Source organism: Coturnix japonica, chromosome 4 (assembly GCF_054131305.1).
Source record: "Coturnix japonica strain WE chromosome 4, WE-NBRP24, whole genome shotgun sequence".
In the NCBI taxonomy this organism is placed as follows: Eukaryota; Metazoa; Chordata; class Aves; order Galliformes; family Phasianidae; genus Coturnix; species Coturnix japonica.
Window position 1 is genome coordinate 85,980,884 of NC_140666.1, and position 22,236 is coordinate 86,003,119.

The 22,236-nt window shown below is 42.7% G+C and overlaps 1 protein-coding gene across 4 annotated transcripts; it reads left to right on the top strand.

Annotated features, from left to right (window-relative positions):
* Positions 1 to 366: 366 nt before the first annotated feature.
* Positions 367 to 20,959, top strand: RMND5A (required for meiotic nuclear division 5 homolog A). Of its 4 annotated transcripts, none has more exons than XM_015862854.2 (9): positions 367 to 636; positions 5,025 to 5,167; positions 10,877 to 11,011; positions 11,182 to 11,282; positions 13,856 to 14,022; positions 14,200 to 14,365; positions 16,600 to 16,702; positions 17,803 to 17,957; positions 19,270 to 20,959. In XM_015862854.2, the coding sequence occupies exons 1-9, from the start codon at positions 495 to 497 to the stop codon at positions 19,331 to 19,333; spliced, it is 1,176 nt and encodes a 391-aa protein (XP_015718340.1). In that variant the 5' UTR covers positions 367 to 494; the 3' UTR covers positions 19,334 to 20,959. The 4 variants fall into 4 exon arrangements, with proteins under 4 accessions (XP_015718340.1, XP_085403649.1, XP_015718341.1 ...); XM_015862855.3 differs by lacking the exon at positions 367 to 636 and adding an exon at positions 3,897 to 4,186; XM_085547523.1 differs by lacking the exon at positions 5,025 to 5,167.
* Positions 20,960 to 22,236: the final 1,277 nt, after the last annotated feature.

Here is a 22,236-nt window from a genome sequence, read left to right on the forward strand (position 1 = left end):
GACAGACAGTTCTATGCTCACTGAGCAAATAAAACAGTTTAATGAGAAATAGGGGTATAAATTCCACCTTTAAATGGAAACACAAAGTATGGATCTGCCGCTACACCATATTGACAGGATATTTCACTTGGATTCCTGAGAGAATGAGACCAAGGGGGTCTCAACAAATATTTCTGTGTGTTATGAAATGTTACTTATGTGATGTTAATGAAATAAACCAACGAGACGCTCTGTGAGAGCATCAAAACAAAATGGCGGCTCCCTCAAGCCGGTAGGTCAGGGCTGCCCGCCGCGCTGCCTGAGCAATAATCGCCGCCCCTCCCTCTGTCCCCGAAGGTCCCCGGCTGCCCGCAGCGCTGCCTGAGCACAGCTGGGGGAGAACCAACGGGAAGTTGGACGCCGGGCCGGGGCTGACGGAGGGCGGCCGGGCCAGGCCGCGGAGCACGGGGGTGGGGGGAGACGAAGAAGAAGAAGGCGGCCCCGTGCCGGCCGCTATGGACCAGTGCGTGACGGTGGAGAGGGAGCTGGAGAAGGTGCTGCAGAAGTTCTCGGGCTACGGGCAGCTCTGCGAGCGGAGCCTGGAGGAGCTCATCCAGTACGCGGGAGGGCTGAGGAGGGAGATCCTCCAGACCGAGAGTACGTGAGGAACCCCCCCTTCCTCCCCTTCCTCCCCTTCCTCCCCTTCCTCCCCTTCCTCCCCTTCCTCCCCTTCCTCCCCTTCCTCCCCTTCCTCCCCTTCCTCCCCTTCCTCCCCTTCCTCCCCTTCCTCCCCTTCCTCCCCTTCCTCCCCTTCCTCCCCTTCCTCTCCCTCCTCTCCTTCCCCTCCTTCATCCCCCCCAACCCCGCTTTGCTTCCCTATCGCCGTCCGTCCCCATCCCTCCTTCCCCATCCGTCAGGGCAAAACAGAAGGTCTTTAAACCCATCAATGTGGAAGCCAGGCCCACACACAGCCCTGTGCCCTCAGCGCTGTGTGACCCAGGGCTCTCATCCCTGCAGGACTACCAGGAGATAAAGAACAGGCTCGTAATAAAGCACCGAGCCCACTGTTCGTTTCGTCTTCCTCTTTGTTTTCTCTTTATTTCTTAATGCTTTTGTCACTTGTTTACTTTCGTTGTGGCAGCTCCTTCAGCTGGAAGCAAACCCGGCCTCGTGAGTTTCTGTTTTGCAGCTGGTGTGGGCAGGCTCAAGTCTCCGAAGCGCGCTGTAAACATGAGACACTCGGCTTGCAAAATCAGCGCCGTGTTTATGATGATGGTTGTGGGAGGGGTGATGAGGAGGATGAAGCGACTTCACCCAGCGCCCTGCAGGAAGTGAGTGGTGGCTCAGGGATTAGGAGTGGGAGCTGCCCCGGTTCCTCTGCCTAAACTTGACAGCAGAGTGTTATTTCCCTGCTTTCTTTGGTTTGGTTCGCAGTAAATTATATTTACTGTGGATTTGTTACAAATACAGGTGCAGTTCTTACTTAGCATTTACTTCCAGGACCATAAACAGAAGTGTGTGGGAATTGCTGCGTGTACAGAGCAGTTTGCATAGAGAGCAAATATGGAAATGCGGTTCTGAGGCAATTGTTTGGGATGAAGTCATGGCCTGTCTTTTTTGGTGTTATTTTGGAAGCGCATCTCAGTCAATGCGCTCAGTGGCTTTGAAAAGACTTTGAGCTTGTATGTTTTACTGACAGTCCTTAATGCTTATCCTCATAAACAGATGCTGACCTTGTTTGGGAAACTTTGTGGTGCGACCCTTAGGATTGTGTTGATACTTGTGGGAATCTGTGGGGCTGTAAAGGTTTTTGTCAGCATCCTATTCCAGGCTGGATGTGGCTCTGGGCAGCCTGGTCTGGTGGTTGGCGACCCTGCCTATGGCATGGGGGTTGAAACTGAATGATCTGTGAGGTACTTTTCAACTATTCTATGATTCATTTCCACATCCAGAGCTCTTACTTTTGTTGTAGTAAAGTGAAACTCCAGCGTGCTCCCTCCAGGCTCCACTTGCAAGTGTTTTGGGCTGGTATTATAAAACCTTAGATGTGTTCTCAGCATTTACTGACCAACTGGTGATGCTGTCCCAGCACAGTGCGTCCCACACTGAATTTTCTTTTAGTCAGCACTCGAGAATGAAACTAATGTTGTGTTGGCAGTGCGTGCTCAAATATCTCAGGGCTCTATTCAATTCTGATGCCTGTGGGTAGGCAGCTTTTATAGGTTTCATGTATGTTTCTAGTAAGACTGTTTGCTTGCAGCTTTATGTGCTGTGACCTGAATTGTTTTTGAGAATTGATGGACATATAAGCAGCCGGGTATCTTAATGTGGAGCTCTGTAATTTGGGGGTGTGAACTGCAGAAATATCCCACTGCATGTGTAGTTTAAAAGGGAAAATAAATAGAAACAAAATGACAAGACAGATCCAAAAGTAATAGAAAGAAGTTGATGCTGTGGGACGAAATATGGAAGCAAAGACATATGGAAAGGCAGTGTCTATCAAAAGGAAATGGGTGGAGAGAAAACAGCCTGAGAGTTTAGAGGCCAAAGCAGCTTCAATCTTGTGCTCTTTTTTCCTACTCTTAATATTTCTTGAGCTGTTTTTCATGTTAAAGCCCAAGCGCTGAGCAGCCCCGTGTTGAGCCATGTGGATAGGAAGACCAAGTTTGCTTTTCTTTCCCTTTAATACATCTCATCTCCTAGAGCAGCCAAGGCAGGATTGCTTATTCTTCTTGGATGGTGGAAGCAATGTCTGCTCAGTGCCTGGCTGACTGAACTTGGCTTTGAGCTCTGCTCAGTGCCTGGTGTCTGATTCTTCAGACAGCAGTGTATCCCTAGGAGAGTGGTTAGGCCTTGGAACAGGCTGCCCAGGGAGGTTGTGGATGCCCCGTCCTTGGAGGTGTTCAAGACCAGGTTGGACGGGGCCCTGGGCAACCTGATCTAGTAAAGGTGTGTGTTTGGTGGCCCTGCCAGGCAGGGGGGTTGGAACTACATGATCCTTGAGGTCCCTTCCAACCCGGGTCATTCTGTGATTGCTGAAGTATCTCCTTTTAAATTGCAGCTCTGTACACCCTGTGTAGTGAAGCTGTCAGTCCGTCTGGTTCTGTGAGCACTGAATGCTGGTGGTGGGGGGGTCTGTCTGCAGGCTCTCTTCTGCTGATTTATTGCAAATAATCATGAGCTTAATTAAAGCAGAAAGAGATGTGTGTAGGGGGAGAAATCTTTTCCTCATATACATTTGATGGCGTTTCTGCTGTTAGGGGACAATAATCCACTTATTTGCTTGGGGTAGAAAGGTAGTGTGTGTATAAGTTGTTTGGCTTTTAGCTTAATGGCTTTTCTAGGAAAAAAAAAGGCTATTAATGTGTTTGATCTTCTCTGTTTGTTGGGGGAGGCAGATTTGGGGAACGAGCACTTATGTTTCGGTTGTGGTATAATCCAACTTCCTGGGAGAAGGCACCAGAAAGTTACTTAATCCTTTATGTAAGTTTAAAATGCCTGTCACAAGAAGTAAACAGTAACAGAACTAATGGTTATTATTGAAGGTAAGAGATGTGTTGAGCCAAATTGGTGACTGTCCACTCAAGGGACTGTTTCCATCCTCAATAGGAAAAACGAAGAGCTCTGTCAGAGCTTAACATTGTCTTCATGGAACCAGAGAAAGAAACTTGGTGCATGGGGGGTGTGGAGTTATTTACTTACCTAGGGGTGATCAATTGTAGTATGTAACAACATAAGCTTGTTTCTGCTGTTGATGCCAATAGCAGAGTTGAAAGTTGGGATGCATAAGAGAAGGCGTTAAGAGTAAGGGCTGCTGAATGGTTCTTTGTGAGCTGGGTTTCCTTTGCCCTCTCCAAGGCACATTGTTAAGCGTGCATTGTAATAGTTACTGTTTGTTTCTATTGTTCTCAGCTTGCCAGCATTGGAACTGATCTCTTAAGGTGTCACTCGAACCAGAAACCTGCTGAAGTACAGAATGAGAAGGGAACAAACTTGATGAAAGAAGTGATTTGCTTTTTAAAATCTTCAGAGAAATGGTTTGGGTTTTTATTTTCCACGTGAATTGTTTGGATCTGGGATGTTAGAAAGCATTTCTGGTCTGGTCTATTTAAAGTAGCGTTCAGTAGAGCTGAAGTGCTGAGTGTGTGTGCCTAAAAGGATCCATCTTCAAGTAGAATGAAGTTGGAGAGAGGAGAGACCTGCAGAGGTAAGGCTGGCAAGTTAGAAACCAAAAGCAGTAAAGCACAGAAGGATGCTTTTAACGCTATTGTTGGTTGTGGCAGGAGGGATGTGAATTAGATGAGAGGAGATGGTAAGGGGGTTGTGAGCATTGCATATTTATATTGCCCCCAGCCCCGGTCATACAGCACTGCACTGTTGGGTGAGCTTAACGTTGTACTGCTAGAGATAAATCCTACCTGACCATCCACTCTTTCTTAGAACCCTGATGTCTACACTCAGGGCCTTTATGGGTTATTTTGCATCCCTCAAGGAGAGGCTGAGACTGATGGCACTATTTGGGGCTGTTCCCACTGCTCAGGATGCAAACGTTTTGCACAGCTCAAATGCAGGCTGACACCTTATGGAGTAAGGAGGTGGTTTGAGGGTGAGTGAATTGGGACCTCATCAATTCAAACTTTGCTGTCACATTGTTGACTTTAAACACAGTGCTCCGATGTGTCTTCAGGGAGAGGTTTAGAAGGGAACTGATCCTGTAGCAGTTTAGAGGCAGTTTCCTGTTATGTGTGTTTGGGGGTGTTTCTTGGAGACCTGTTTATTAATCTGCTGAACTCAAGTTGGATGCACAAGATATTTATGTTACTTTTTAAAGTGCTGCACTTACCAAGTGTTATTTCTGTACCACACTGGTTTCCTCGTGGGCTGAGCCGTGTCCTGTGTGTTTTACTTAATTTAAGCTTCACCAATGCTTCCTAATCATATTTCTTTCTTTTAATACCTCTTGTCTTTATATGATGTTGCATGTTGAGTCATTTAAGTTGTTTCTTTCTAACAGAGTTGGTAATTTTCCTCTCTTTTGCGTTTAGATCAAGATGGAGACTTGTCAGGGACAATTTCACTTGTTATGACGCAGTGTTGTAAAAGAATAAAGGACACAGTTCAAAAACTGGCCTCTGATCACAAAGACATTCACAGCAGTGTATCCCGAGTTGGAAAAGCCATTGATAAGGTATGTGTACTGTGGCTTGATGGTGTTACTGCATGTATTCCGTGATCACAGATACTCTCTCACAGAACTGTGATCAGTTCATCTTTAGTCTTCCTTTCAGCTGCAGCAGTGTAGGGTTGGAGGTAGACGTAAGAGCATGGGGTGTGCAGCAGCACTTCAGAACTCCTATACAGAGTGCTTCATTTTGGAGCAGCTCGAATCTGTCATTAACAAGAGAACGTGGCATGGAGGTCCTGCTAGACCTGGTAACAGAAAGTATTATATCTGCATAGCAAAATGTTTGCCTCAACAATAGTCTTGATAAGGAGTATTATTTATAGATGTGTGTTTCAGTTCTGATTAATTGTCCATGGCAAATGACCAGGAAGTAGTATTCTGTTCTTGAAGGCAGCTTAGAAGCTGAGAGAATTTGAGACAGACATCCTTACATATATCAGATGTGTCATCGGTTCTTAGGGCTTAATTTCACAACGTTGTGGTTGAATTTATTCTACTTTCATTAAAAACAACTTTTCAGCTGGACACTTGTGTCATTACAGGGCACTAATTCATCATTTGAGTATCTCATTTCAACTTTGTTAGTAGTGGTAAGCTATTAAAGCATCATTTAACAGTAACACAACAAGCTGATGAAGTGGATAGTGCTGCATTGTAGGGCAGAATGTCTGTGCAGCTGTTGGGATTGTTTTGCTTATGATTGACCATCATGGAGAGCTCAAACTTTGTACTAATAGCTTTAATCCAAGCATCACTGTTATCCAAAGCTTAAGGGTGCATCTGCCTCTTCTAATCCTTGCTGCTGCATCTAAACCTATTAACTAGAGTAAAATTCCATCCTTATTACTGGTGTGAAGCCTGAAATAAATCTATGTAATCTTGTCCTCTGTTTGAAACTTTCCTATTCTGCCTTACCATGTGGACTGTGTATTAAAAGCTTTCAGATTTGGGTGTACCTTTTTCATTTCAATAGTCTGAGGTACAGCAGCCCTTGGTCTTGTATAAAGGGTGTAAATCTGCCATGGAAATTAGTGGCAATATTTCTTAGGGGCTGACGGAGACAATGAATACAAGCTTAATAAAGTTGAGACTTGAGTCTGATATTCGAATTGCTGCTGCTTTGTCTTGTGCATAGTTCTGACAGCGATGTTGCTGTCTTAGCATTCTGTCTACTGGTTTCATTTTAAAAAGAACGGCTATAAATGAAAGCATTTGTTAAATTTGAAGTGCTTGGTTTTATAAACAGCAGGAAGGGATGCAGTGATCTACTGTGTGCCTGTAAGGGGTCAGAAAAGCTGTTTCAGAGGGCTGTTCCATACAGAGCTCAACTTGCACTGTGTGACCTGCTTGTTCCCCTGGATTCTCGCTCTTGCTACACGTCTATAATGTTTTCAACAAAAGGCTTCCAGTGGAAACTGCACGTGTCCCCTGTCCTGCTGGGAGCTGAGGACACGTTACTGGGCACCAGTGAGGATTATCTCCTTAGATAGGAGCTGTTCAGCATGCAGGTAGTTTGGATTTATCACTTCTCACTGCTACTTGAAGGTATATCCTGAAATCCCAGCATGTTTGTCAAATGAAAGTGCAAAGTTTAAACCCTGGACAGTAACACCTGAAGGGAACTTTCCATGTATGTTCAGTGCATTTTCTCCATGCTGCTGGAAAACGTGCTCAAAAACTATTGAAATTGCCTTCTCCACATTGCTTCCCTATAATATACTTAAGCTGAAACTAATAGCAGTAATTAACTGTAATTGATGTTGCAAATTGATTCTTGACACATTCTGGACAAAATATTACTGCTTCAGAAATGAAATGCTTGTCTGAATTTAAAGAAGCAGCCTCTGCTTTGATTCAGGAGATCTGAGTTCCGTTTGCTGTGTCTAAATCCTCACCCAGCATTTTCTCATTTATTTTATGGCTGGATTAACATCTCTGGAACACCAGTTGTGGTGGTTGTAGCTGTGTTTGCTCAGGCACGGATAAATATAACTCATGATTTTATTGCCTGCTTTGAGGTTGGGAGACATGCTGATGCTGGTACCAATTTAATGTGACACGTCCAAATGACAGCTGTTGTTACACATAGAATCAACAATCCTACTGAAAGAATTTGCTACATTTTCGTTTTGTGCCAAAAAGTTTAATTTTTTTCCCCACATTGTTGATGGGTGTGGGGGGGTACATCTATGTCAGTTTTAGTCTGGTCTGCTTTTAAGTTGGTTTAGTCATTACTTACTAACTTGGATGGGATCTAATGGATTACGTGCATATGTGCCCCTTCCTTCTGAAGAGCGTTGTCTTCTTTGGAAAGGAATGTTTGCATCCAGTTGCATCTGCTTCACTTCCAGTGTTCATCCACCTCCATGTTGTTCAGCATGGTGTTAGCAGGTAGTTTACTCATTGCTCCCTGTGTATGTCATTTGTCTGCAATGAGTTCATCCCCAAGCATGGATGAGACAACTAAATGGGGCAAATAAATGTTTCCCTCTAGTAACCATGTGAGCAGTAGTTAAATGCCTTTGTTTAAGAAAGCTTTAGATGTCTTTGCAAGTTGAGCATGATCTTGTGAACCAACGAACTGAACAGAGAACTTCTATCAAGTGCGTTGTGTTTGTGTTTAGGGTCAGAACTCAGAAGAAGGAAGGAATGCCCAAAGTAAACTATGCTGGAAAGCTGGTGAATACAACTGTCCTTAGTCATCATCCTTCTTCTTATCATGTTATTAATAGGGAAGGTTGTGTTGGTTGAAATGGTTCGTCATATGAGTGCCTTGAGTCCTCATATTTCAGCAATTATCAGTAGTGTATTTGTATTATCGGTAAATTTAGCACGTTATACTCTACACTTTTCCCTTAGGCTTGTTAGTTAGGCTCCTTAAAGAGTGGCTGCTGCTCTGTAATAAGAACTGACACACTTCTAAGCTTAACATTGAAAGTGTAAAATAAACATTTTGGGGTCTGTAATGTAAGGAAGTTAAATGTAATTTAACTTCTGAAACGCTGTGAAATTCCCCATGCCATCGGTTGGCACACTGTTGGCATTTAGAAAACAAAGCTATGAGATACGTAGTCACGAGCGTATAATGCTGGCATGACAGCTATGAAATAAGTAAGCGAAAGGCAAGCAGTCATTTGTTCTGACATGTGACAGTCACTTGCTCAATTGTGCACTGTTGGTTCTTGAAACTGTTCAGGACCCACTGGAAGCAGAACTGTAGGATCCCACATATCATAAAGACCCCAGAAATCATTCGTTTTGGGGTTTGTTTTTTTTTTCTTCAAAGAAAACTAATTGAAATGAGAGCCTGATCAAACATGGCTTCATCAGAGAACAGGTGAGGGGGAGGAAAAAAATCATTTCTTGAGGTCCCTGGATTGTATTATATGACATGAAGCTACAGCACTTCTAGGTTGGTGTGAGTCACTGTTACCATCGTTGATGGGATTAAAAAGAAATCAAATTTGCAGTGGGGTTTTGAGAAGTTTCTCGAATCTCGTAGGTTTGTCTCAGAATAAAATACATATGTGTGTGTGTGCTAGAAGTTGAAACAGAACAAAGAATAACTTAATTGATAATGAATCTTCTTTTCTATCCCAGAAACCAAAGTAATGAAAAAAAGAGCTTATATGTTCTCAGTGCTACCTCTGTTATTTGTTTAATATCTTCTCTATGGATTTGTTACCTGCTAGGGCTGTCTGGAAAGCAGTACCAGAATCAGCAATGGTATTGAACTGTAAAGGCTTCAAAGGATTGGCACAGATGAGAACAGTGTTATTTAATCTTCAAAATTCTTATGTTTTTCAATACAAAGTTTGAAGATAAGCAGCACAGCAGGGAACATAGAAGTCGAGACACCAGTCTGGAAGTGTTAGCTCTGAGACTTGTCTCAGTGACAGTGATTTAGATGCTTGTCTTGCCCCACCATCTCCAAAAGATGGAAGAGAATTTGCTAGCCTGAGGTGAGTGTTTTACTGAAGGTTTATGAAGGGAGTGGTGGCTTTGAAGCTGCATGTGTGAGGCTGAGGACGCTGCTCCTTTCTCATGATGTTGCAGAGCAGCATCGGAGCAGTTTCAGCCCTGGAGGCTGCAGCTGAAGGGTGCGTAGGTATTTGCTACCTATTACAAGGCAGCAGGCATAGCCATGTGGGTATCGTGGGGGAGATGTGTGATTCAAAGTGAGCCCTTCGGTCTGGAGGTTGAGTGGCTGGGTTAGGTCTGGGGGAGCTCAGATATGGAGCTCTGGGGGTGTTGTTGTCACCCAGCCGTGTTCCCTGAATGGTGGGGAGGGCTCAGCAGAGTGCAGAACTGCTGTGCCTTCCCTCTGCATATTTCTTTGCGTGGACCTCAGGGGAACGTCGCTCTCTACTGTGGTTTTTTTTGTTGTTTATTTTTTAAGAATCTCCTTCAAACTTGATCTCACTTCTAGAACAGGTTAATCGGAGGCTTCTGACTGCACTTGACAGCATTGCTCTGCAAATGTCTGTTGCCTGGTGTGTGTTGTCACAAAACATCATCTGACTTGTTGGGCTCTTTCTGAAGGTCAGAGGTATTGCAGCACTGGAATACAAAGTGCTGATCTGATGCAAACCAGTGCTGCCGACTCCCATTTGCTCAGAAGCTGGTTACCCAACTCTGTACCAGCAGCCCTTACCAGGCTGGGTTTAGGCTAACCTGCTGCTCCAGTGTTAGCTGGCTGATAGAGAGCCATCATCACAGAACCAAAGCTGAAGCATTGCTAATTTCACCGAGCTTCTGGTTTCTGAAGTTACTTCCTAGAAGGCAGCAGTAGTTACCAGGCAATCAGGCAATGCACTGTCTGCCAGGCTCTGTTTCTCTTGCAAAAAGTTTATTTTGGGCAATGGGTGTGGGTATTTATTCAAATTATCTTGCTTGCCCAGAGCACTGAACGTGTTAGCAGTTAAAATCATGTTTTATATTCTGGGTTGGAGTAAGCGTTGCTCTCCTGTTGCCAAGAGGCACAGTGCCAAGTGTTACTAAAGAATCACCGTGACAACATTTCTACTTATTCCTGGAACATGTCCGGAGGCCACTGACTTAAAAATACGCAGCAGTGGGATCACTGGGGTTAGATCTGCAAAAACACTCTCAGATCTTCAAAGTTCAGGTGCCGGTATATCGAGATCTGCAGAGATGTGGATTTCATAGTCATTGGGAGCCTGGGGAGAAGTGACATTTTCCTTTTCCAGCATTGTCTGCCCCCCCCCAATTATGTCAAAAATTGTCGAGTTAAAACTTTTACTTCTAATTTGGTGCCCTGTAGTGACAGTGATGCATTGATAATGCTATTCTGATTTTGACGTGGGCGATTTTTGTCTTCTGTTCTTTATGCTCTTCAGTTTTCATGTATGGAAAACTCTTTTCTGCAGATACTTTCTGCAGAAACCCATTGCAGTCTTTATTAGTTAACTCCATTTCTCATTTGCTAGCTAACTTGTAATTTGTCAGTGTAGTTCCTTACAGTGGATAATATTGAGACGTGAGATGAGCAAGCCAAAGGATGTCTTCTGTACACAGGAGATAATGAAGCAGCTGACAGATACATTTCACTTTGAACAGGAGGTAATTAAGGGCAAACTGAGTAATAGGCAGAAAGCACCGGAGTGGAGACATAGGTGTCCTGCGTAATGCGAGCAAAATTACACGGGGCTCTTTGTTCCAACCTATTAAATGTTAATTTGTACCTTTCAGAACTTCGACTCTGACATCAGCAGCGTGGGGATAGATGGGTGCTGGCAGGCTGACAGCCAGCGGATCCTCAACGAGGTGATGGTGGAGCACTTCTTCCGGCAGGGGATGTTGGATGTGGCCGAGGAGCTGTGTCAGGTAATGATAAGTGTGGATGTTGAATGGTATTGAATGTGGAGCGTTGTGCTTTGTGGTAGCATCCTTATCTGAATGTTAATTTTCCAGGTGAATATTGAAACTGTCAGGAAAACAGTAGTTTAATTGTGTCTTTTTTAGGCTTTAACCTGAAGCGTGCCTTTGTTTTTCAGGAATCTGGTCTATCAATAGATCAGAGTCAGAAAGAACCATTTGTGGAATTAAATCGAATATTGGAAGCATTAAAAGTTAGAGTTCTGAGACCTGCGTTAGAGTGAGTCTGCTCTTTTTTTTCCTCTTTTTTAAAAATTCTTTTATTAAATCCATAGTTTTTCACTTTAAATATTTAATCTTTGTTTTGGTGTGTCCTCATTTGTTCTTTGTGACATCCCATTATTGAGCAAACGTTTCCCAGTTGTTCCCTTGTTGTTCCTCCCAGTGGTCAATGCTTAACTAAGGGTCTCTTTCTTAAGAGTAATAGAATCATAGAATTGCCCAGGTTGGAAAAGACCTTAAAGATTATTAAGTCCAACCACAAAGGATTAAGAGTTAATTGAAGGTTTGGGGAGGAAACTTAACCAGGGATCTGTCATGATGGTTCTTTACTGTACTTACAGTGAAACACTATAGAATGTTATGCACAAAGGTCTAGCTGTTGAGGATAATAGGACTTAATAAAGGTGTTGGGTATCACCAAGTCTTCTTTGCTTCACTGAGCCCCGGTGGTGAGCAAAACTTAGATTTAGGATCAACTGTATCGCTTTTTCCTCAAGACAGTTCCCTGTTTAGTGTAGATAAAGGCTGGGAAGAGGGAGTGAAAGAATAGCTATGACCTGTAAGGGCTACTGCTGCCAGGTAGGTGGTCATTAGTGTTGGGACAGAGATATGGCCCTGGTGGCCAGGAAGTGTTTCTGGTGTGTGGGCTACAAGGGGAAATGTGGGCTGAAAGTGTGATCTGAGCAGAACAGCTCGGTGAGTCCAAGAGTTGCAGGTTCTGTCTGAGCATTCAGCATTACCTGAAGTCTGAGAGTGGCTGAGATGTTATCGATCAGCCTTAGACTAAGATGTTTTCATCACCTTAATAGACTTCACAACCATTAGACACGTAGGATGCTTCTGTAAGGGAAAGATGATGGAATATCTCATGAACTACTGTCTTATAGTTTCCAGGAGTGGGTACATATCTATTTGGTACAAATCAGAACAGCTTTTATTTTAAAAACAACAAAGTAGCAAACCAACCCTCAGCCTATTTTTGTGGCTTTGGTAAGCTTACTCAAAAGCAAGAATAGCTTTTTAGCAACCTTTTAAATGTGAAAGGCATGGAACAAAACATTGAAAATGTGTTTCATTCCAGATCTTAATACCAGCTCAGGTGTGTGTCAGTTCAGAGGTCATTGTCATCTACGATACATGCAGGGTGCTCCGATATTCAAAACTCAAGTAAAGGATGCTCTCTCTCTGAGGAGCAGTAAATTATTGCTTGTGTGTCTATATACCTCAACTCACTGTGTTCATTTTAGCTCAGATTACCCAGGCCCTGTGTCTTATTCGTTGCAACTTAGCCATGGCTTTTCATTCCTGCAATGTGTTAAATATTTTTCAAACAAAGGAGAAGGAATGGTCCTTCTTCAAAGGAAGCCTTATTCCCTAGACAGCTGAATTAGATGAAGAATGGAGTGTATTGTTAGTTCAGTTTGTATGCTGGCTTCCCTCCCCCACCCTGCCTCGTTTCTGCTTATAGTGTGACTTTTCAGGGCAAAAACTCTCTGCCTCTGTGTCTGTAAAGCAGAGAGGTCTTGGTATTCATTGTGACCTTTGGGACGTGGATTAAGCTTATTTAATCTTTGTCAGGCTTTGTGAGATTCATCCCAACTAAATTCCACATAGGATCTAGAGGAGAGCTGTGGTTTGTATAGTGTGCAATGTACTTCAAAAATTTCAGGTAGATTTGAGTCACAGAATTGAAAGTGCTCTGAGCATCATTTTGATAGGCGTTAGGAAGACAGGTGTTGTGATTACTGACGATGTTAAACTGTGGTGGGGAGCATGTGAGTTAAATGTTTTAACCATCATTTTCTGCTTTTTCTTTTTCTATTGCAAATCCTTTGAATGGGAATGGAACACGCTAGTCCAAACACCTCAGGCCTTGCTTCTGTATTTGCTTTCTTCTCATCCAAATCAGTGCTGCCACTCAGAGTACAAAAAAGCCCAGAAAGATTGCCTGAAAGCTAGTTTGGAAAAACAGTCTCTATTGCAACCAGTTGAAAATAACACAGATCAGGTTTTCAGCAGAGCCAAGTATTGTATCCAGACTGATTTCTCTTCCCCTTGTACCTGCAGTGCATGGACTTGTTCTTTGATGATTCCATAGATGAACTTCCCCTCTCCAGGGCAACGTACACATAAACACGGTGGCTCAGCAGATGATGTTTGGGGAATGAGGAAGCTGAAAAACATGTTGTTGACAGTGTTGGTCAAAGCTGTATAGCATGCAGCAGAAGACTGTAATTGTTAAGGTTCAGTGCTATTAATTCAAATAGCTGAAATTCATTCCTATGTTTCTACCTTCTATTATGTCTAAATCAGTTTTGCGTTCCAGTTGCTGTGTTAGAAGGCAGAGGCTAACCTATGCAGCACTGGAAGCATGTTGTACATATATTGTGTGTGCACCATGACTCTTACTTGTAAAAGATCTTAACTCTTTTTCTGTGCTCCATGTAGGCTAAGTTCAAGGAACAGTCATCTTGAAATAGATGCTTGATAATTGTAATAATTTGATATCGTGTGGGCTGACATCTAATTACTCCTGTTCCGTGTCCTTTTGTACCTCCTCGTTTCTTCCAGGTGGGCGGTATCCAACAGAGAAATGCTTATGGCACAGAATAGTTCGCTGGAGTTCAAACTACACAGGTTATATTTCATTAGTTTATTGATGGGAGGAACAGCAAATCAAAGAGAAGCACTTCAGTACGCGAAGAACTTCCAGCCATTTGCCCTAAACCATCAGAAAGGTAAGGTTTTATTTCCCTCATTGTGACCAAGGCACTTGGAAGTGGCATGTGGAAGTTATATACAAATCATGTTCCAATATCTTCCACTTCTGCTTGTTTCCTTCATACAATCTAAAAGTGAAGACACCAGCTTTTGTTCATAGCATAAACTAACTAACTGTTCCTAATCCCTCACAGATATTCAGGTTTTGATGGGCAGCCTGGTGTACCTGAGGCAAGGCATAGAGAACTCACCGTACGTTCATCTATTAGATGCAAATCAGTGGGCGGACATCTGTGACATCTTCACAAGAGATGCCTGTGCTCTTCTGGGTCTCTCAGTTGAATCACCGCTCAGTGTTAGGTATGCTGCTTTATGCTTGCTTCTAAGACCTAGTACGTAGAGTTTTGGTTTCTGTTTCTAATTGAGGACAGAGTAAATGCTGACAAATAGTCTTATTTAGCTTGTGTGAAGTAAAGAGTGTGGTTACATTTAGCTCCAGTGAGACTTGCAAAGATGTAAATGATGAGAGATTCTGGTGCACTGGACTTTCTCAGCTGGAGAGGAAGCATCAAAAGGAAGCATTCATGGATGGACCTTGGCTTCTGTAGCTTAGAGGGAAGGATGAGGATGGCCATCAGCCCTTTATTTCCACAACAAATGTGTGGGAACCCTTCCTGCTGTGTCCCTACAAAGCACTAAAGCTCCAGCCACATTGTCAGCACTTGATCATCTCTTTTTAATACACACATTTTTTCACCTGTCTTCTCCTTACAGGAGTGTTTGAATCAAGTTGTGATTTTAGCTTGCTCAAATTTCCAAACTCTTTCTTGGCCCTCATTTCGAAAGAAAAAAGGCACTTTGAAGCCTAAGAGGCTAATCCGACAAAATGCAAATCGATCGTAGGCTGCTGGAAATGTTAAGAAAAAGCAGTTTAATCTCCTGGCTTTTCAGAAGATAATACAGATCAGCTGCTATTTAACCTTTGGCTGCCAATTGCCTGATGTTCTGATTTCTGTTTCAAGCATTTAATGGAAAATGAATTACATGCATGCATCTTGCTGGGCTAGTTTCAGTACTCAGCAGAAGCTTCCTTAGCTCTTCTTGGGTCTGTTTTTCAACTACTGTTTGTGTTTTATTATTCTCCTTTAGAGCTCTGTTTAAAGTTGTCATACCTTCTGCTTCTCCTGTTTCAAACCTCTGTCATAAGCTACAACAAAGGGGGTGCTTCCACATGAGTTGGAGGATTTTATAGATAGCCAAAGTTATGAATTTCTATAACTTTGGTTGTTAGTTCTCATCTTGTTCCTGTTGCAGTGAAATGAATAACCACCCTTGGTGCTTTCCTCGCACTGACACTGTAATGCTGCAGCTTTCAGTGCAAGTGTCTGAGATTTTCAATGCAGTGGAAAAATCCCTTGTTGGGATCCATTGGTCACTTGGTTTGAGCCCGATATGAATTTGATTGCGCTGCAACGTGCTTACTGCACAAGTGATGTTGATATTCCTGTCATAAGCAAGGCTGTTTGAAACTGTAGTGACCTTTGGTGCTGCAAATCCTTTAAAAATTAAACTAGCTTCAAGTGAAATCCCTGTTATCAGATGGACGGCTTTTCAGCACGCTGATAGCAGTCACCTGCTGTTGTTTTCTTTTAAAGGCTGATTGCTTTCTTCCATATGTGTCTGATTCTGGTCTCCTGGTCTGAATTACTGTGTGGAGTCAATAGGGAAAGTTAGTGTTCACGGTCTTGAAGGACAACGAGATGCCAGATTGTTATTCATATTTACTGTTTACTTGAATTGTTAAGACGCCCATAGGACTCATCTAGAGATGTACAGAACACTTAAAGCAGTTTTGCTTTTATGATACCACCTGTATTAACTTCCCAAAGAGTTAACACAGGTTGTGCTCAGTGCTGACACCAACAAAAACCAAGTGTGAGGAATGAAAAGGCCAGTCATTAGGAGAGGTGCTTCATTTCATTTTTCTTTATAATAATGGGCAGCAGGCTGGTAGGCTTCAGGCACATCCCTCACAAGAAACCTAGCCACAGTATTGCTGTAGAAACCTTAAGGATAAGTATCTGGAGGAGCAGAGGAGGGGAAGGTCATGATAATAAACCATGCACAGATAACAAAATGATTTGCCGGAGAAGCAGGGCAGGCTGATAAATCCTGTTTCTGTTGCTGCTGATTTCCAGGCCCATAGCACTGTCATTAGACTTATTGTCCATCAAAATGTCTGTTAAATTGTCAGAAACCATTGTTAACGCTTTGAAGTATTTCCCTAAAATAATGTGGGAAGTTCTGGAAACGGGTAACTCAGAGCAGGCAGAATGTTAAGGCTCTGCCATGGTACAGCTGTATACTGCTGCTCCTGTTCCAGTCACTACACGTTGTGCTCTCCTTCCTTCTCTTGCTTGCCAGTATTTTCCTACATCTGTTTTCTTTCTTTACTTGGAAGCATGGACACAAATTGAATGAAGTAGTATAACACTGTTGTATCTAAAAGCTTTTAAAACAGAAATACAAGAAATAGTTATTTGCTAAAACTCACCTTATGTTAATGTTTCTTTTTTATTTTTTTTTTCCTGCAGTTTTTCAGCAGGTTGTGTAGCATTACCAGCTCTAATTAATATCAAGGCAGTTATTGAACAAAGGCAGTGCACAGGTGTTTGGAACCAGAAGGATGAACTACCGGTGAGTTAATGCTGAGCTGTCATGGGGCAGACAGATCTCTAATGGGGAAATGCAGATTTCAGGCTGCTTGTGTGCTGAATGGTAAGGGATATCATACATAACTGCCAGCTCCAGCAGCTCCAGGGTCTGAGATTTCCTATACAGAGACCTCAGGATCTCTGCTTGGGCTGATCATAGAATCATAGAATGGCCTGGGTTGAAAAGAACCACAATGATCATCCAGTTTCACCCCGCCCCCTGCTATGTGCAGGGTTACCAGCCACCAGATCAGGTTGCCCAGAGCCACATCCCTGCTGGCTGGTAGACTTGGCTGCTGCTTTTCTGTTTGTAGGTTCAACCCATAGCAAAGCTGAGAGTGAGTCACCACCCACCCATACTTACTTGTACAAGGGCCCCACTGGTATGACCAGCTGTGCAGGCTGCCACAGACAAGGCACTGCCTTCAGCAGCACCCACGTACAGGACTTGCATAAAACATAAGCATGGACAGCTGAGTCCTCTTCCTGTTCTGTGGCTGATAAAGTTTGAATCTCACTGAGGAACATGAACTTCCTCCAGCTAGGCTTGAGGTCTGTTTGTAGGCTGCTTTGCATTGACACTTGATCAGGCAGATAGGAGGTAAAAGATATAGTACTATGTCTGTGTCTGGGAATATACTGGGATCCAGTGCGTTATGCTTTCAGCACAACTGAGTTAAAATGAAGTTCAGTTGTTACAAAATCCTGTTTTCCCTTTACAGATTTTACTGGGTTCACGCAGCTCTCCAATGACCTGCTCCTCATAAATCCTGTTTAATGCAAACTGGGCATGGTCTGAGTTAGCCTCACTGTCTTAACCTAGAAGAGATTCATATGTAGCTTCAGTGTGTGTGTCAAGTTTTCTCTCAGCTGTTTCTTTTATAACAGTGAGAGTGGAACTCTCAAGTGTGCACATTCGAGCCCTGCAGTTTTCAGTCCTCAAGTTGTGAAGCATCAACTTGATGGACTTTGCTGCCTTCAGTGCTGAGTTACAGTTCTTACTTAAGGAATTTTGTGACATAAAGGAATGATTGTCTGGAAATGTTGCTTCCCAAGATAAAATTATCTTCATTTCTTTTACAGATTGAAGTGGATCTTGGTAAAAAGTGCTGGTACCATTCAATATTTGCCTGTCCCATTCTCCGTCAGCAAACAACAGATAATAATCCACCTATGAAATTAGTCTGTGGTCATATTATATCAAGAGATGCTTTGAATAAAATGTTTAATGGCAGCAAGTAAGTACCGTTTTTTTTTTGCATTCCAAGCAAAGTATAGAGAATGATGAATCTTAAAACTAGAATATGGCATTTGAGGAAAGCTGGCTCCACAATTCCATAACTGGTGGAAGCTTGTAAGTCTTGGAGTATGACTTTGAAGTCAGATGGCTGAGCTGATGTGCTGGAGGATAGCATAAGAAACCTTCTGATGTTGTTGAAAGGGTTTACGTGAAGGAATGTAGACAAAGGAGTAATGTTCCAAGCTGTAAATACCATCATGTTGTCACAAAATTCAAAGAGATATTTCTGCACACCTGGTTTTTCACTGGGAGCAAGGCTAGGAATGGTGGAAACCCCCTTTAAAGTAGGCAGGGGAAGTAAACCTCTGGGGTTTTGGCTTAGTAATTGAGTGGGTAGTTGAATGATCGTGCCTTGGTAGCACGATCAGGAAGAAGGTAACATGTTGAATGTATGAAGCTTCTATGAAGGCTGTTGGCTTTTTTAGAGCTCTTGGTTGTTTTGTGACATCCAGCTTGAAAATAAGTGATCCTGGGATTGAAAACACTGAGTAATGTTTGCATTCTTTGCTCTGTTTAAAAACACAAAACAAAACAAAAAGGGGGAGGGTATACTTTTTGGGTAACTTTATCCATTTTAAGCCAGTAAGCTTACTGCTATGTTATTCCTGTCCCTGGTCACTCATTCCTGATGCTTTTATTCATCAGCTTTACTGCCAGAACAGCTCTGACAAAATTGACTTTGGGGAATGAAAGATGCAAACTTAGAGATAGGGGAAAGATGCATCAGTGCTAGAAGAAATACAGTGAGCAGATGGAGTTGTGCTGGTGGACACCTCAGCAGGGAGGCCAGGCTGACCTATTTAGCCATAGCCTGCAGGTGCTGATCTGTGTGGATTGAGAAATGACAGCATTTTGGGCACAGGAGAGCAAAACTGACTGGATGTTAATGAAATCACACTGAAAGCCACCAGCCTGCTTAAAACGGCTACAATGCAACAAACTAACTAACCCCAAAGCTTAAATAATAGATTAGCCATGAAGAATAATTTCCTGGTATTTAATAATTCAGAGGTGAGTGGGTAAAAGGTGAGAAAACATGATTAAAGGGGGGAAAAAAATGGGATAAAGTTTCTCTCTGTGAAAGGTAACTTTTAGCAGAGCCTTCAGGTATTGTTGTTGTGTGCTGCTGGGGGAAAGGAGGAAGGGCTGTCCTTGCCAGTCTGGTGGAGGAAGAAGCTTTGTGCTTAGCTGTGTTTCAGCAGGCTTCTGCCTGCATTACTGCCATCCTAACGTGTTGTTTTTGTCCCCAGATTAAAATGCCCCTATTGTCCGATGGAACAGAGTCCTGGAGATGCCAAACAGATATTTTTCTGAAGAGAAGCTTCGTTATGATGCGGTTTGTAAGTGACACTCTGCAATTCAGGTGCATTTCAGGAGAATTAAAACACACCTGTTCCATTTTATGCAGCAGACTGAGGACTCCTATGTTTGTATAAGCTAATGCTACAGAAACTTTGCCAACATTTAGTATACACATACCGAGTGGAAAACGCTACAGAAATATTATTACCATAGGGCTTTACTGTACTCTTGGTCTCCATACCTGATCAAGTTACTACACCAGCAGTTGTCATTCAATGCAGGTTTTTGTACTCAATTATATGGTGACTTTTTACTTTTTAAAAGCAGAAACGGATGCCCCCCCCCCCCCCCATTTGTTTAATATTCCTCCTGCTATCATCTATCAGTATCCGTCACCTTAGAGAATGTTTGTGGAAGAAGTTTTATTTCCTGTAATGTGTACATAATTAAACAGAAAAAAAAAAAGAAGAGTTTGATAAATTGAATAGTGGTTATAAAACTAATTTGTATTTTTTTTGCTGAAAGAGCTGTGATATATTCTGAGGTTTTCTTTCCAACACTTGTTTTTGTTTTTTTTTTCAACTTTTACATAGAATTCAAAGTAAATGTGCATATATATAAAATATATAAATATATAGCCCTGAGGGGCTTACCTGTTAAAATCCATCACTAATTTATAAGGGTGATGTGTGGGTAGATTACTGCTGGAACAGAGGGAAGAGGAAATCCTGTTCCTTAGGTTTCAAACGTTTGTGTAAAAAAATACTCAATAAAACAAACTTCTGAAGTGGAACTGCTTTTAGTTGACAACGTTTGCTCTCTGTCCTTCATAGTCATGTTCTTTGGACTTTGTATTCAGGATTAGGCTATAAATGTCATGTTGCTGTATAGTTGAATAGTCATGATAGTGTGCTATTTATAAACAGTTATCAAAACCAAATAAATTGTATAAGTATTCATTGTTAAATGGGGGAAAAGCATGTTCTGATGCAGTCTTCTGGTCACTTGGCAGGATTGGGCCCTACGTCACATACTGGGAGGTAGCAAACTTTCTGTAGCTTGACAACACTTTGCTTCTAGCCTTGTTTTTGTAGTAGACTATTACTGCCATTGCCACTTTTTCTGCTGAATTTGTCATATTGTTGACTAGGTTTGTATTCATGAACAAGGTGTAGATCATGGCAGTTGGATCTTTTTCTAGTGTGCAGATATTTGTATTTATTGCACTGTCCTATAGTAGGGCGAGCGGCCATAAGGCATGCGAAGCTACGTGTAAAGTTCTATTTCTGTATTGTGGAGTAAAAAAACCCCAAGTTGAATACTGACACACTGGTCGAACTCACTGACACAATGCACTACAAGGAAGACCGTCTGTGAGACATCTCCACCTTTTGAATCCATGTGGCACCTGACTTGAGAGACTGAGTTGGACTCTGTTGGATCCCTGACGATGGACGTCCTGGATAGAGACACTGAGAGAGAAAAGAGAAGTCAAGGCAGACACGTTTTGAGCCTGGAGTGTGTTTGGTACGTGTGACTTTCTGCAAAGCTTCGATTGTATTCACACTGAATTCCAACCAACCAGGTTACCGAGTGGTAAAACTAACAAAAATAAACAGGTGAGGATATTATTTTCCACGTAGGCTTCCTAGTCTTGGTGAATTGCTGGGTTACCTGCTGGGTTACTGCTTGCAGTTTTGAAGCTCCGCCAACAGGTGATGCTCGTGGTCTGATTATAGAGCGCTTATGTGCGAGGCAGCGCGATGTGGTGCTGGGTGTGTTTGTGAGGCACTGCCTGTGCTTTGGTTCTTTATTTATCTCCTACTACTGCCTGAGTTGTTTCCTTTGCCCAAAGAGTGAGTTATTTCTTACTATAATATCTTTCTATTCTTATTTCAGATCCGATCAGCAGCCAATGAGTCTCATTTTCTCTACTGCAGTTTGGAAACATCCACAGTGTTTTTAAAATCAGATACTTCTGCTAAATGCTTCTAAAGCATTTTGAAGTGCTGCACTCATTTCTGAGCTTCTGTACCAAATTCGGAACCTTTATGAATCCCCTTGCACTGCAATGCAGAGTAAGAGGAAGGTTCTGTATGTATCCAGATCACTGCTGCACTGGTCTCAGAGCTGGAATGAAACCAGTACGTAACCTTTGGTTTCAAGTGCTTCTTAAAAGCTACTGAGTGTTTTCCTGGTACTGTGGCATTGTAACAAACCCATGTCCTTTGTCTCCCTCAGTCCTGCTGACGATCTGCTGCTCTGTGAGGTATTTGTGATTAAGGAAAGTCTTTTCCTGCAGGGACTTCAGTGCTGTAAGCTGCAGGCAGCAATTGCAGGCTGGATGTTCAGCTATGCCTGCTAAAAATCAGTGTTTCTCTGCTGAAATACTGCAGTGCTTTGAGTCTTCTGTCCATAAGTCAGCTTAATTAACTTGCACAGCAGCTGCAGCAAGAGCTATGCATTAGAAACAACAGGTTAGAGCTTCTGATCCCTGCTAACTTAGATCTCACTCCTCCTGTTGCTTTCATTCTTCCTTTATCACATCTTACAACGTGGCTGCTGCTAAACTTCACCCTTCAGGTTATTTATGGCTGCTCAGGTTTAACAGAGCAGTAAGTTTGGGTTTGGTTTTCCTTGCAAGGTTAGTTTGCCTACTGCAATATACTGTTTTCTTCTGTCTGCTTTTCTGTGTAGACACTGATGTGTCTCTGGAAACATTATGCCCTATAAACCATCCCCATTCTCGTGCTCTTTCTTCCTGCATAGGGAACAGTGCTTTGAGAACAGAAGAAAAAGATGAGAGAGCACCAGAGATGGTCTGTAATGGGTAAAGCTGTAATGCAGTGCTGGGTTACCACACAAAAATTAATGCAAGCCTCAGTATTTATGCACAAGAGAAGCGTGGTTTAACA